Source organism: Mustela nigripes, chromosome 1 (assembly GCF_022355385.1).
Source record: "Mustela nigripes isolate SB6536 chromosome 1, MUSNIG.SB6536, whole genome shotgun sequence".
NCBI classification, from domain to species: domain Eukaryota; kingdom Metazoa; phylum Chordata; class Mammalia; order Carnivora; family Mustelidae; genus Mustela; species Mustela nigripes.
The window spans coordinates 64,326,225-64,343,054 of NC_081557.1; the positions used below are offsets into that span (position 1 = coordinate 64,326,225).

General features: G+C 33.9%; 1 protein-coding gene across 1 annotated transcript in view; it reads left to right on the forward strand.

Moving 5' to 3' along the window:
* Positions 1–11,507, forward strand: part of NAALAD2 (N-acetylated alpha-linked acidic dipeptidase 2) — a 57,167-nt gene extending 45,660 nt beyond the window's left edge. Inside the window, exon 19 of the mRNA XM_059412489.1 lies at positions 6,072–11,507. Within this exon, the coding sequence (XP_059268472.1) occupies positions 6,072–6,264 (193 nt within the window). The 3' untranslated portion in view covers positions 6,265–11,507. The remainder of the gene's footprint in view (positions 1–6,071) is intronic.
* Positions 11,508–16,830: the final 5,323 nt, after the last annotated feature.

The following is a 16,830-nucleotide window of genomic DNA, read 5'->3' on the forward strand; positions in this document are numbered from 1 at the left end:
AAAAAAAAAAAAAAAAAAAAAAAAAAAAAAAAAGCTTGTGAAGAAAAGGTGCTAATTAGTAACAAGAAAATAGGAGAGTGAAAATTTTACTGATACAGATTATAGTAAAGGCAATATATTAAATAGTATGAAGGGTAATGCAAGAGTTATAAAAGTAAGCATAACTGCAATAATAAGGGATGCACAGAATTAAGAGGAAGTAAAATGTGACATAGAAAACAAAACGTGGTGATAGGGTTGATATAAGAGTAAGAAGGGAGAGCTTTAGAATGCCTTCAAAGTTAAATTGTACTGTTCATGTTCATGAAAGTCCACTTTAAATTGTTACATTAGTGTATGTAAGGCTCACAACAGCCACAAACCAAAAGCTACATAGAGGCTTACCTCTGATATACTGCAAGGGAGGTCACAGATATTTGCAATAAAGCAAGTCACATGAAATTCCTGATTTTCTAGTACATATAAAAGCTATGTTTATACTATATTGTAGTCTATTAAGTGTGCAAAGCATTACTAAAAAAAAAAAAAAAAAAAAGTACATACCTTAATTTATTGCCCCAAATGCTAACCATCATTTGAGCTTTCAGCTAGTTGCAATCTTGCTGGTGGAGGGTCTTGCCCTGATGTTCATGGCTGGTGATTAGAGTGGCTGTGGCAATTTCTTTAAAGAATACAACCACGAAGTCTGCCACATCAATTGACTATTCTATTTATAAGATTTCTCTGTAGTATGTGATGCTGTTTGATAGACCTTTACCCACAGTACAAGTTATTTCAATATTGGAGTCAATTCTCTCAAACTTAATTAAAAAGCAGCAGCAAGGCTTTATGTAATACTTTAAACCCTTTGCTGCCACTGTTGAAGGCACTGTTCTACCTTCACAGACAGCATCTTCATCAGGTATAGATTCCATATAAAGTAACGACTTTCACTTATCCGTAAACAGCAACTCTTCATCTGTTAGTTTTATAAGATTGCAGCAATTAAAATATAATTACAAAAATTAAGACCAGTATCCCTGAAGAAGAGATGCAAAAATCTTCCACAAAACAGCAAAGTGAATTTAATATATTAAAAAGATCATTCACTATCCTCAAGTTGACTTATTTCAGGGATGCAACTCTTTGAGTATTCACAAATCAATGTAGTATATGACATCAACAAAATAAAAGGTAAAAATCCTATGATCAAATTAATACAGAAGCAGAAAAACCATTTGACAAAATACAACATCTGTTCACGATAAAAATTATCAATAAGTAAAGTGAGTTTAGAGCCAGGCCATGTAAGACCTACCCCCTTGTACCCTAATACTCATGGTGAAACACTGAAAGCTCTTCCTGTAACATCAGGAACAAGACAAGGATTCCTACTCTTACTTTTATTTAACATAGTCTTGGAAGTTCTAGCTGCAGCAGACAGGAAAAATAAATAAAAGGCATTCACATTGGTAAGGAAGAAATGAAACTATCACTATTTGCAGATGACATGGTAATAAAGAAAACCTAAAAACAACAAAAAATGAGAACCAATGAATTCAGTACAAACACAATGCACAGAAGTCTATTACACTGCTATAGACTACTAATAAAGTAGCAGAAAGAGAAATTAAGCAAACTCCTTTACAATTGTATCAAAAAGTATAAAATACCTGTGAATAAATTTAACTAGCGGTGAAAGATCTGTACTCTGAAAAGTACTAGATAGTTCTAAAATGGAACAATTAAAACAAATGCAATCCCTATTGAAATACCAACAGCATTTCCCACAAAATTAGAGTAAATAATACTCAGGTTTGTATCATAAAAAACATCCCAGACAGCTGAAGCAATTCTTGTGAAACAGCAAAGCTGGAGGTACATACAATCCCAGATTTCAAGATATACTACAAAGTCACAGTAATCAGTATGATACACGCAGAAAAACTGACCCAGAGATTAATGGAATGGAACAGAGAACCCCAAAATAAACCCATGCTCACGCAATTAATAACATACAAAAAAGGCAAGACTGCAGTGGAGTCTCTTCAATAAATGGTGGTGGGAAAACTGGACAGCAACATACAAATGCAATGAACCACTTCCCTACATCAAACAAAAAGCAACTCAAAATGGACTACATGCCTAAATAAATGTTGAGAGCTAAAAGCATAACACTCCACCAAAAACAAAAAACTCAGCAACACAGGCAGCAATCTCTTATACACTGGCCTTGGCAAAATTTTTCTGGATAGGCCTCCTTGGGCAGGGAAAACAAAAGCAAAAATAAACTTTTGGTAAAATATTAAACTAAAAAGCTTTTGTGCAGCCGAGGAAACCAACAAAATGACAAGCAACCTACTAAATGGGAGGAGATAACTGCAAATGATAGATCTAATAATGGGTTCATATCTGAGATACAAAAAGCCCCCAATAATCGATTAAAAAAATGGGCAGAGAACCTGAATATATATCTTTCTGAAGAGTACACATGGCCAAGAAACATGAAAAATGTGGTCCCCATCATTAATCATTAGGGAAATGCAAATGAAAACTGAGGTATTACCACCTCACAACTCTAAGGAAGGTTCGCATCAAAAAGCCAAGTGTCAGTGACAATGTGGAGAAACGGGAACTCTGGTGCACTGTCAGTGGGAACGTAAACTGGTGCAGCCACCAGACAAAACAGTATGGAGATTCCTTAAGAAATTAAAAATAGCAATCTACATAATCCAATAATCACACTGCTAGGTTTTTACCCAAAAAAGCCTGTAAAACACTAAATGTACAAATGTATATTTAACTAAATACAAATACATGCATCCTTATTTTACCAAAGTGTTACTTACTACTGCCAACATAAGGATGCAAACTAAATGTCCACTAATAGATGAAATAAAGATGTAGTATACATACAATGAAACATTCCCTAAAAAAGAATGAAATCTTGCCATCTACAACATGGCACCCAACTAAGAGGGTATTATGCTAACTGAAACAAGTCAGAGAAAGACAAATATCATCCAATTTCACTTCAAAACAAATGAACCAAGAAAAGAAACGGTGGTTGCTAGAGGGGAAGGTGGCAGGAGGGTGGGCAAAATAGGGGATTAAGTGGTTCAGATTCACAGTTATAAATAAGCCACGAGGATTAAAGGTACACCACAGGAAATATAGTCAATAATACTGTAATAACTTTGGTGATAGATGTAACTAGTTACTGCAGTGAGTATTTCTTAATGTATGTAACTATATGTAAATGTAAAACTGGACGTAAAATGTACGTACCCCAAACTAATAACACTGTATTGTCAAATGTATTCCAATAAAATATAATAAAAGTTTGATATATTACAAGAGTAACTGTAGTTGGAAAAATGGTGTCAAAAGAACTGCTAGATGCAGGTTTGCCATAAACCTTCAATTAAAAAAAAAACACAAAAATGTATCTTTCAAGCACAATAAAATGAGGTAAGCCTGTATTAGATACAAGAAAAGATAAAAATTTAAGCATATGTTCCAACAAACCACAAAGGGCAAGAGGAGGAAAATAAGGAACAAGGAGGAACTACAAAACAGCAAGAAAACAACTGACAAAATAATATGTACATACATACTGATTATTTTGAATGTAAATGGAATCTGCTCCAATGAAAAGACAGGGTGCCTGAATGTAAAAAACAACAACAACAACAAAACAAGAAAGACCTGTCTATATCATGCCTAGAAGAGACTCACTTCAAATGTAAAGATCCATACAGACTAAAGATGAAAGCACAGAGATATCAAATGCAAATGGAAGCCACAGAAAGCAGGGATAGCTATACTGGTATCAGACAAAATACTTTAAAATGGAGACTGTAATAAAAGACAAAGAAGGAAATTACACAATAAAAGGGTCAAACAAGAGGATGCATTTGTAAATATTTATGCACCCATCATCATAAAAGCACCTGAACACATAAATTGAGACCAAAAGAGAAACAGCAGTACAACAGGAGGACTAGAAGGAGACTTTTAATACCACATGTCAATAGCTAGATTCCAAACAAAATAATTACTATGGAGACATTAGTCTTAAATGACGCATTAGACTATATGAAATGAAAAGATATACACAGAACATTCCATCCAAAAGCAGAACACACATTCTTACAAGTGCATGTGGAATATTCTCTGGGATGGGTCATATGTTATGCCAAAAAAACAAGACTTAATTAATTTAAGAATCCAGCATTTCTTTTGACTACAGGGGTATGAAACTAGAAATCAATTTACAAGAAAAGTGGAATACTCACAAATAGATGGAAATTTATATTCTACTTAATAAATAGCTAATAGGTTAATGAAATCAAAAGACAAAAAAGATACCTTAAGAAAAATGAAAATGGAAGTAGAACATGCAAAATTTATGGGATGTAATAAAAGCAGTTCTAAGATTGACATTCACCAGCAATGAATAACCAATACCTCAGAAAAAAGCAAAACCCTTAATCAAAGAAGTAGAAGAAGTAGAAGAATAACAAATAAAGCCCAAATTTAGGAGTAGGAGGAAATAACAAAGAGGAAATCAAGGAAACAGAAATTAAAAAGCCAAAAAAAAGTTCAGTAAGACGAAGAGCTGACTGTCTGAAAAGATGAAATTTATAAACCATTCACTGGATTCACCAAGAAGGGAATGGGCTCAAATAAAGTGAGGAGACACTGTTAACTAATACTATGGGAATAAGTAAGAGACTACTATCAACAATCATCTGTCTGCAAATTGGACAATGTAATAGATATGGACAAACTTCTAGAAACAAATAGCCTTCCAGAACTTATTAATCAAATAGAAAATGTGAATAGAGCAGTTATTAGTGAGGAAATTGAATTAGTAATCATAAACCTCCCAACAAACAAAAGTCCAGGACCAGGTGGTTCACTGATGAATTCTACAAAACACTGAAAAAATAATCAGTACCAATTCTTTTCAAATTCTTCCAAAAAAAAGAGGGAACACTTCCAAACTCATTTTAAAAGGCCAGCATTACCCTCATAGGAAAATCAAATAAGGATGAAAAAGAAAATTACCAGCCAATATGATGAACATAAAAGGAAAAATCCTCTATAAAACTTAGCAAACCGAATTCAACAATATATTAAAAAGATCACGTACCACAAATGGGATTTATTCAAAGATGGTTTATACAAAGACGGTTCAATATCCACAAATAAATGTTATATACCACACTAACAAAATGAAGGACAAAAATGTCTTAACAGATTCAGAAAAAGCGTTTGATACAATTCAACATACACTTTATTAAAACTCATCAAAATTATGTAGAAGAAATGTAACTCAATATAATAAAGGGCACGTAAGACAAACCTACAGTTAAAATTGTATTTAATGGTAAAAGGCTGAAAGCTTTTCCTCTAAGATCAGGAACAAGACCAGGATGTTTTTCAACACAGTATGGGTAGTCCTAGCCAGAGCAATTAGGCAAGAAAAAACCATATTGGAAGAAGTAAAACCAATGTTATTTGCAGGTGACATTATGTAGAGATAAATCTAAGGAATCCACCAAAAACCTGTTAGAATGAACAAGTTAAATTCAGTGTAAAGTGAAGATACAAAATCAATATACAGAAACTGATTTTATTTCTATTCACTAATAATGGGCTATCAAGAAGAGGAACAAAAAAATAATTCCATTTACAGCTGCATCAAAAAGAACAGAATATCTAAGAACTTAACCAAGGTGAAAAGCCACAGGACTATTAGATGTCAGTTCAAGGATTCAAACCAGGTTTGTACAAACCTTGTATCTATCTTATACATTTTTTGCTATACTCTGCCTTTCTAATTCTCCAGTAAAGGACAAATGCAGTGAATGCATAGTCAGATTTCTTTGCTTAAAGTTATACTGTTACATAAGTATTGTAAATCACTTATAGGTCTTCATTTTGGAATAAAAAAAGTGAATGCCAGGAGGAAGCACACAGTATTGTTAAGGTGTGGTCTGACAAAAGGGAATGAATAAAAAAGCATATAAAGTGTAATGTATGTATACTCTAGCTCAACCTACCATCTATTTTTTTTCTATTAGGCACATCATCTTTGCTCCAAGTAGCCACAACAAATATGCTGGAGAATCATTTCCTGGGATCTATGATGCTATGTTTGATATTGAAAATAAAGAAGACCCTCATTCAGCCTGGACAGATGTAAAGAAACACATTTCTATTGCAGCCTTTACTATTCAAGCAGCAGCAGGGACTCTGACAGAAGTGTTAGAGTGAGGTCCCAGCCAAGTGGCTAGCCATTTAAAGTGTTACTGAAAGTCTGAGGATAAAACTCTCGTTTTTGATAATTCATGATGCCAGAGTATTCTATAATCTTGCTTTTCATGTCATGTTTTGACTTTAGACTTCCATCCTGTCAAAAACAAACACCCCAGTTGTGGGGCAGAAAAACAAAGTAACTGAAAATTCCCATAAATGTCAAGGAATGTGGGACTTTGGCACATTGCTAGTAAAAATGTAAAATGGTACAACCACTTTGAAAAAGAGTTCATTAATTTTACAAAGTTAAACATACAGTTGACTCTTGAACAACATGGGTCTGAACCGCACATATCCACTTACACGTGAATTTTCTTCTCATAAATATAGTACTGTATATGCATTTTTTATTGATGATTACATTTTCTTTATTTTTAATTGTTAAGAATACAGCATATAATATACAAAATAGGGGTTAATCAATCTGCTATCAGTAAGGCTTCTCCTCAATAGTAGACTATCAGCTGTTAAATTTTTAGGGAGTTAAAGTTATTCAGATTTTTGACTGCATGGTGGACTGGCACCCGTAACCCTCACATAGTTCAAGGGTCAACTACAGTAACCTTTGCAAGTTATTATTTCAAAAGTTATTTTGTTTTCATCATCTTTAAGAAAAGACAAGTGATTATGTGGTAGAACAGTGTAATTAAGGATGTTACAGAACATGCCTGAACTATTTCTTAAAAACATCTTCCCCTAAGAATACTTTACCTATGAGATGGTTTATGTAAGCCACCTGGTAACCACAAAGCAAAAACCTAGTGATGAAACCTAAAAAAAGGGGAGACTGAACAAATCACCATGGAAATCCACTTTACAAAGGTAGAAAATAGAAGTACAAAATAGGAAAAACAGGAGATACAAGACTAGAAGGCAAACAATAAGACGGTAGTATAAGTAATTATGAATGGACTGATTTTACCTAAGGTCAGAGTGACTGGATGGAAAAGAAAAAAAAAAAAGGACCTAACTCCACTCTATAGGAAATTCACTTTAGCTTTCAAGACATACACACACTCAAGTATAGGAATAGAAGAGGATATTCCATGTAGGTGGATACCAAAAAAAGTGGGTGTAGCCATACTTATGCCAGAAAAACATACACTTCAAGCCAAAAACACACTAGCAAGTGTGATAAAAGAAGTCATCACATAATGATAAAGTAACAAAGATGTCAAGAAGAGAGAATGCTCAAAAATATACACACATGCAGCATCAGAGCACCACGATTAAAAAAATTTCACCAGATTTAAATGGAGAAATGAGCAATACATTAATAGGGAACTTTAATACTACTCAATAAATTAATCATGCAGTCAGAAAATCAAAAAGGAAATACTGGAATTGAACCAAAACATATTCCAAAACAAAGTGATTTAGCAGTTATATATAGTAATATTCCATCCAAGAACACTATAATACACACTTTTCTCAAGGGCATATGAACATTTTCCAGGGCAGATTCTATGACAGGGCACACAACAAATTTCAGCAAACTAAGACTGAAAGTATACCGACTCTTTTCTGATCACAATCGTCTAAATCAGACATCAGCAAGAGGAAGCTAGAAAAATCTAGTACATGGGAACTAATAACACACTTCTAAACAGTAAGTCAAAAAATAAAAATGGGAAATTAAAACAAATGAAAAAGGGAATATGACACATCAAATCTTATGGGATAAAAGCAAAGCAGTCAAGAGTCAAGTTTATAGCATGAAATGCGTTATCTTAAGAAATTACAAAGATCTCAACCTAACTGTACCCCTCTAGGAAATATAAAAAGAATATGCTTACAGGAAGAAGAAGGAAGGAAAGAAAATCAAAGCAGAAAAAATAAAAACCCTATTTCAGAAAAAAACTACCCATAAAACTAAATGCTGGTTCATCAAAGAGATAAAACTGACAAAACTATTAGCCAGACTTCGACAAAGACATAAAATTATAAATGAAAAAGACCATACAAGTGGTACTACAAAATACACAGGATCATAAGAGACACACACACACACAAACGTGAAAAGACAATAATGAGCAAGAGATTGAATCAGTCATTTAAAACCTCCCAGTACAAAAAATAACCCAGGACGAGAGGGCTTCATCGGCAAGTTCCAATAAACACTCAAAGAATTAGTACCAGTCTTTCTCAAACTCTTCCAAAAATATGAGGTACAGGGAATACTTCCAAACTCAGATTAACAGGCCAGCATTATCCTGGAACCAAAGCCAGATAAGAATACAACAAAAAAGCGGTGTCTGGGTGGCTCAATCAGTTAAACATCCAACTCTTGATTTCAGCTCAGGTCATAATCTCAGGGCTATGAGACTGAGCCCCATGCAGACACTGGGCACCGAGCCTGCTTAAGACTCTCTCCCTCTCCTTCCTAGTCTGCCCACTATTCATTGGTGCGCATGCTCTCTCCCTCAAAACAAAACCACAAAAAAATGAACTATAAACCACTATTCCTGATAAACATAAACATAAAAATTCTCAACAAAGTATTAGCAAACCAAATTCAAGAACACATAAATTATACTCCAGGGCTAGATGAGATTTTTCCCTGGGTTGCAAGGATGATTCAACATACACAAATCAATACATGACTTTTCATCACATTAATGAAATGAAATCACATTAATGTAATGAAAGAAACATCATGATCATCTATGCATTTGACAGAACGCATAATCCTTTCATGATAACTTTTGGCAGACTGAGTATAGCAGTAACATACCCCAAGGTAATAAAGGTGATGTGTGACAAACCTCCAGCTAACATGATATTCAGCTGAGAAGAACTGAAAGCTTTCCCTCACATCCAAATCAGCAAGAAAGAAGTCAAACTGTCCCATTTGCAGTTATAGGACTTTGTTTACGCCAAATCCCAAAGACAACCAAAACACTGCTGGAACTAATATTTCAGTAAAGTTGAATGACGCATGATCAATGTACAGAAATAAGTTACCTTCCTATACACTAAGGATGAAATACCTGAGAAGAAAATTATCCCATTCACAGCATCACAAAAGATCTATTTAGGAATAAATTTCACCAAGGAAATGAAAGATATACAATGAAAACTAAGACTTAGCTAAAAAATGAAAAGACACAACCAAATGGAAAGACATAATTTGTTAATGGATCTAAAGAATTAGTATTAAAAAGTCCATACTACCCAAAGCCATCTAGAGTCAATGCAATTTCCATCAAAATACCGATGGCATTCCTTACAGAAATAGAAAAACAATCTTAAAATCTGTATGAAACCCCAAATTGCCAAAGCACTCTTGAGGGAAAAGAACAATGCTGGAGGTACCACATTCACTGATTTCAAACTATACTACAAAGCAACAGCAATAAAAACATCATGGTGCCAACACTAAAACAGACATATAGACCAACAGAACTGAGAGCCCAAAACTAAACCCCTGTGTATAGAAGTCAACTAATACTTGAAAGGGAGCAAAGAGCACCCAATGGGGAAAAGAGGATTCTTCAAAAGATGGGTGTTGGGAAAACTGGATAAACACAATGAAATTAGACTCCTCTTACCACTCACAAAAATCAACCTGAAATGGATCAAAGACTTATACAAAAGACCTTATACTACAAAACTACAGGAAAACATAAAGAAGCAGCTCAACAATGGTCAAAGCAGTGTTTGAAATATCCCAAAAGCACAACGAAAGCAAAAAAAAAAAAAAAAAAAAAAAGCAACAAAATGAAAAAGCAAGAATGGGAGAAAATTTTTGCTAATCAGGTATCTGACAAAGTACTCAAATCCAAGACACATAAAGAACTCCTATAACCGGACACAAAAACACCCAAGAGTCCAAAAACTGGGAAGAACTAAACAGATACTTTCTCAAGACCTCTATCCACATGGTCAACAGGTACATGAAAAGATGTTTCACTTCAATAACCATCTGGAAAATGCAAATTAAAACCACAGGGAGGGATGCCTGGGTGGCTCAGTCAATTAAGCGTCTGCCTTCGACTCAGGTCATGATCCTGGGATTGGGGTCCTGGAACTAAGTCCTGCATCGGACTCCCTGGTCAGCGGAAGCCTGCTTCTCCCTCTGCCTGCAGCTCCTCTGGCTTGTGTGCAAACACACTCTGACAAGTAAATAAATAAAATCTTTAACACAAAAACCACAAGAAGATATCACCTTATTATATCTTTTCAAATGGCTATCAACAAAAAGACAAACATGTAGCAAGGATGTGGAGAAAAGGGAGCCCTTGTGCACTGCTGGAAGGAATATACATTTGTACAGCTACTATAGATAATAGTATGGAAGTTCCTTAAAAAAAAAAAAAATTAAAAAACCGTAACATAAAATCTAGTAATTCTACTTCTCGGTATTTATCCAAAGAAAATGAAAACATTAATTCAGAATGACATATGCATACCCATGTTCACTGCAGCACTATTTACAACAGCCAAGATATGGAAAGAACCACTGACAGGTGAATGGATTAAAGATTAAAAAGATGTGATATGTATACACACACACACACACACACACACACACACACACACATATTCACTCATGAGAAAGAAGGATATCCTGTCATTTGTGACAACATGGATGAAGGACTTGGCACATTATACTAAGTGATGTAAGTCAGACAGAGAAAGACAAGTGCAATATGCTGTGACTTATCTGTGGAATTTAGAAAGGCCAAAGTTGTAGAAACAGAAAATAAAAATGGTGGTTACCAGGGGACAGAGGTTATGGGATCAAGAACAGATGGAGTTTAAGGGTACAAATTTGTAATACACAGTTAATATGCCTTAGAAATAAAATGACCATACAATGAATAAAAACAACAAATTGTTATTAAATTCATCAAACTTGCTAAGAGCTTTGAACTTAATTATTCCAACTTCCAAAAATAATTATCAAATAATTATGTAATGTGATAGAGGTGCTAATTACTACTTCAATGGCAACCATATTACAATATGTAAGTGTATCAAATTCACATGTTGTACACTTTAACATTCCTTGGAAGCAAACCTGTGTGGTTGGTCAATTACCACCAGCATGAAGAAGTCACTAAAGTGTTTTTGTTAAATGAAGTAATTAAGCAAAGGGATGGCTACAATGCTGAAGATGCTTACAGACTTTTAGATCTTATTAAAAATGTTAATAAAACTTATAAATCTCATACCTATCAAACTCAGGACTTCTTGGAGAGTAACTAAGAAAGCTAAAAATCAGCTAGTCTCAAGGTTATCTGGCAAAGTGTAATATATAAAAAGTAAATCAACCATGTATGCTAGAGATTTCCCTTTGGAAGACGGGCCCTGTAATTTATAACGTAATGTGGTTTTTGATTCATTAAACACTTAGGGTTCAGGTTTTAAAAGTCCCTTCTAATTTGATGGAATATCTTCCCTAACTCTTCACAAATGAGAACCCATCCAGTTTTCACATAATTGAAAGAACGAGTCTGTCTGTAAAACACCAATAATTTTAATGTGTTGCTTCTTTCACCCCATTACAGTGCCTATGTACTGTATCTATGTATCTGCTTATGTACACAGAGATGTAGAAAGTTGTTCCAAAGTCCAGGTGACAGTAAGGCCAACTTACAGGCACAAGAGTTTACAAGACAAATTCATTGCCATCACTCTATTACTTTCATTCAGTCCTGCAGACTCCATCCATAATTCTTCTGAATTGCCCACCTGTCCATTAAGGTCCTTATCAAGTATTTCAGTGCAAAAACTGAAAACCCACTATCCTTTTGTGATAATTTGGTCATTTGATACTAAGACTAATAAACAAATGGCAGTTACAATTTTACGTTTTGCATGTTTAGGTGTGTTTAGTGTCATGTTAAAGAGTTTAAGGACTTAGGAATCAAAGTCCCTCAATTTAAAATCTAATTTCACCATTTGCTATTTATGTGACCTGACGCAATGTATGTGGTTTTCCTTTGCCTCTGCTTCTCTATCATAAAATATGACTATTAGTATGTAATCATATGGAGGTGTTCAAAAATTAAATGAAAAGCTATTAAAAACACTTAAAGTACTTGGCAACTTCTAGGTGCCAAACTCTTGAACAAAAAAAATAGCTATATAGTTACATCTACAGTCTTGAATTACTTGTAACTAATACCTAAATTCCTAAACCTCAACTCCAAAATCTATGAAGTCTTCTAACCTAATCACTAGTGAATTATGAAGTCTTGATGTTAGACACTTACTTTTCCTGGTTTAAAATTACCTGCTTGAAAAATGGAACTAGAATTCCACCTAACTGAATACCATTGTTCTAATTTTCCTTATCTTGGTATTGGCTTTCTGCTCCCTTAAATTTACTCCTCTCCTCTGCCTCCAACTCAGGCTTTTCTTGCTCATAATTTAAGGAGTTTTATGGTTAGGTGGGAGAAGTGCCCTGGAAGGAATCCTTAAGGTATCAAAACCAGTCCAAGTTGGCCTTCAATATAATGTCTGTAATCTGAGACTAGTCTGTTATTAGAATCTAGCTTTCATTTGTAGGGAGCCTTTTCAAGTTTTATACACAATTATAATTTCAAGAAACCCACTAATCCTAATAAACTCAATGCAGTGAATGTTATAATTTGTGGATTTGCTGATACACATAATCTTTACATTCTTTTCCACCTTAAGAATATATCATGCCTAACCAAATTGTTTAATCACTGAACTGACAGAATCAAGCAAGAGATAGTCTGTGGTGAATTTTGTTTTGTCAACCCAGCAGCCTTCTTTCCCCATTCTTCTGGCAAATAACTTTTCTTTCAGTGGCACACACTGCATATTCAGGATATAAGCCTGAACAATCCTGTACTGGATGGTATGTACCCGTGATTCTACCAATGAGAATGACACTTGATTTCTTTTGACTGTCTTTATCAATACACATAAATTCAACCCTAAGAAAACCAAAAGACAAATGCCAAGTGAGGGACAGTCTACAAAATACCTGACCAGTCAGTACTCCTCAAAACTGTTAGGGTTTTGAAGGAAGTCTGAGAAATTCAAAACCAAGAGGAGCCCAAGAAGACATGATGACTAAATGTAATGTGGCATCCTAGATGGGATCCTGGAACAGAAAAAGACATTAGATAAAAATTAAGGAAATGTGAATAAAGTATGGATTTTAGTTACTAAAATGCATCAACACTGGTTCACTAATTCCAGCAATTTTATCGTACTAACAATTTTTATCTCCTGTAATTTATCAATGTTAATTATAGAAGAAATTGGATATGGAATATATGGGAACTCTCTGTACTATCTTTATAATTTTTCTTTAAATCCAAAACTGTTCTAAAAGAGAAAGTAAATTTAAAAGAAATTAGACTGATAAGAGGTTAAAAAAAAAAAAAAAAAAAAAAGCACACCTAATCACACTTCCATGCTGCTAGTACAAACTTTATTGTACATCAACATTTTTATGCAAATTTTTGAGCCTCATTCCCAGAGTTTCTGATTTAGCAGGTCTGAGGTTGGGGACCCAGAACTGGCACTTCTAACAAATTCGGAGATGTTGATCCTGCTGGTCTAGAAATGGTATTTTGCTAGTCACTGGCTTAGCCTAGAAGATGAAAGTCAGAAACCTCAAATGATCCCTTGCTTATTTGTCTTTCCTCTGCTAGCATCTTTCGTTGCAGACACTTTAGATAACTGCTTTAAGCAAGTCTCATACTAAAGGGGAAAGACAGACAAATCTGATGCTGTTTCATTACAGATTTTTCTAACATGCAGATATGAATTCCTATCTGTAAAGCTACATACAGGATACATACCATTATCAAAAAGACAATGGACACTTGTTTCTGAAACTGAGGATTCTGAAACTTCTTTGGAGGCTGTTGAGAGAAACTAGAGACCTAAGAGTTGTCAAATCACAAACGAAGAGTTTATAATCTAGCTATTATTATAACTAAAACAATCCAGACAAAAGGACTACGTATTTTATTTTATAAACTTATTTTCTAACAAAACATATGAAACTAAAAATTTGTTCCTGGTGACCAAACACAGTGTTACCAATTTTCCATGCTATGTGCCAATGTTTTATGGAAACTATTACTCCAAGTGGCAGACACAAGCAGCACAGAGCAGTTAAAAGCACAGAACACAAAGCCAGCCTATTTGAGCTTAAAATTACTACTACTTATAAACTCACTAGCTCTGACTTGGGCGAGTTATTTAACCTATGCAATCAATCACTTTCCCCATGTGTAATGTAAGGATAGAACCTACCTCACAGAGTTATCATTAGGGGTAAGCTCATATTCATTAAAGTCCTTAAAACAGTGAGTGGCCCATAAGGAGGTGGTTGTGGATCTTCTTGATATTTACAAAAGCCAATCAATACGCCAAGCACTATACTAGAAAATGGCAATATTATGATTGGCCAAAACAGTCAAGGTTAGTCAGTCTACAAGAGTATACAGACATTCACAAATCAATCATACAAAAAAAATATGAATATTGCACTGTAAACTAAAATAAACATTTGCAGGAAAGGACCACACTATTTTAAAAGCAGTAGCCTTACTATACACATCTAGTTTGATTTGTGGAGGATGACAGGAAAGTATGACAGGTTCACAGATGTATCCCTCTTCCAGGCTTAATAGTAATCTTACTTCAAGTAGCAAAGTCTTAGAAGTATTTTAACAATCCAATCATTTGGGCAATATACCTGCTTGGTCAAAAAAAAAAAAAAATGGAAACCGAATTATTTTGACATAATTTTTAATCAACATAAAAATGTTTAGGGCTGGAAGTTTTATTTCACTTTAATGGACATTAGAGGTGGCCTACTAAATTGGAAAACTAAGAAAGGTCATTAATTAACATTTAATTAAAACATGCCCCTTTGGAGAAACTGTTCTTGAAGGAATTAAGAACGATATAAAAACTTAAAATCAAATAGTAACGATGCAGAAGAAAAACACTGCAAGCTCAGTACTTCAGAGATAATGCTATGTGTATAAAACACCCAGGCATTTACACTTAATAAAAAAGGCAAGTCATGCAACAACTCCAGATAAGTTTAAGTTCCAAGGTACTTAGGCGTTAAGGAAGAAATCAGGTAAAAAAATCAACTGCCTATCGACAGAATTAAAATAAATGAAAGGAAATATTAACAAAACTTAAAAGCAAGCTAGACTTAGCTTGCATTTCAGAAAGGATGACACAGATTTATAATACAGGCAAAAGAATAAAAAAAATACCCAATATGAATGCCTATTCAAAATTAATATGCAATGAAACAAACAAAACCCTAATGTTAATGTTCTAACAGACAACTTAAAAATACGTGGTAGTTACTTTAAAAAAAAAAAAAGTACATAACCAAATGCCTTAAAACTGATACCAGAACTCATAAATGAGATTTTAAAAATTTATTTATTGTGGGTGTCATGCAGCTTCAGGCTGAGGAATAGCTGACTTTTTAAAAAAGTAAGGAGTGGCAGAGCAATACCCCGAAGTCACTTTCAATTATTTGCAAGAGCTCTTTAGGTTTTTCTTCACCCTTAAATGGTTAATTGTCTAAACAAAACGAAACAGGTTACACTTAATAAGAATTAAAATCTCTAGCATAAAATGATAAAATAGATCATTAGTCCTCTGCCAGTGTATGGTTACAAGAAGTTACATCATTGACCTATATAGTCATTTCTCTCTATGGTATGTTGATTTCAATTTATATTTTTAATGGTTTACAAGTTACTGGCTGAAATTATTACAACAAAACTAGGGCAGGTTTTAAGAACTACCCTTCAAGTGTTCCACTAAAAAAAGGATGGTCAAAATCAATGTTCTAATTTACGTAGTAATATTGTACCTATTGTACTAATTCTTAGTTTTGCACATGTTCTATGGTCACGTAAGATTTTAATACAAGGCAAAGATTACTATAGGAAGTAAAAACTGCTCTAAGTACTTTTTTTGCAATTCTTCTATAAATCTAAAATTATCTCAAGATAACAGGTTAAGAAAAATAAAAACTCAACTCTTAGGACCTTACTACCTTTATATTAGCAAAGATACTGAACAAGAAAAAAATAGTACTTTCTATTTCCCATGTTGAGTTTAGCTGTCAGATTAGTTAACAAGTGTATAATAAACTTAGTTTTCACTGCTTTGCTATAGTAATTACTTTGAATGCTATGAAAGACAAACATATTTCTAGAGAAACGATACACTTAACATTTTTAATTTTCTTGACAGATAAAGTGACACAAATTCTACTCAACAATAACTGTCCCTTTATGTATGAATCTAAGATAAAAATATTTATATTTTTATTTGGGCAACAAATCAGGTTCATAGGAGTAAGAGAAGAAATAGGATTGGTCACTAATGTAACCACTAATGTAACTGAATACATAAGCTGCAACTTTCCCACACATACACAAAAATACACACAGAGTCAGTGCTTTGTAACTAACTCTCAGGTGAATAATCCACTTGCTTTAAATAATAGTTCAACTGCATGTAACACCTTAAGATATTGCTTAGGGG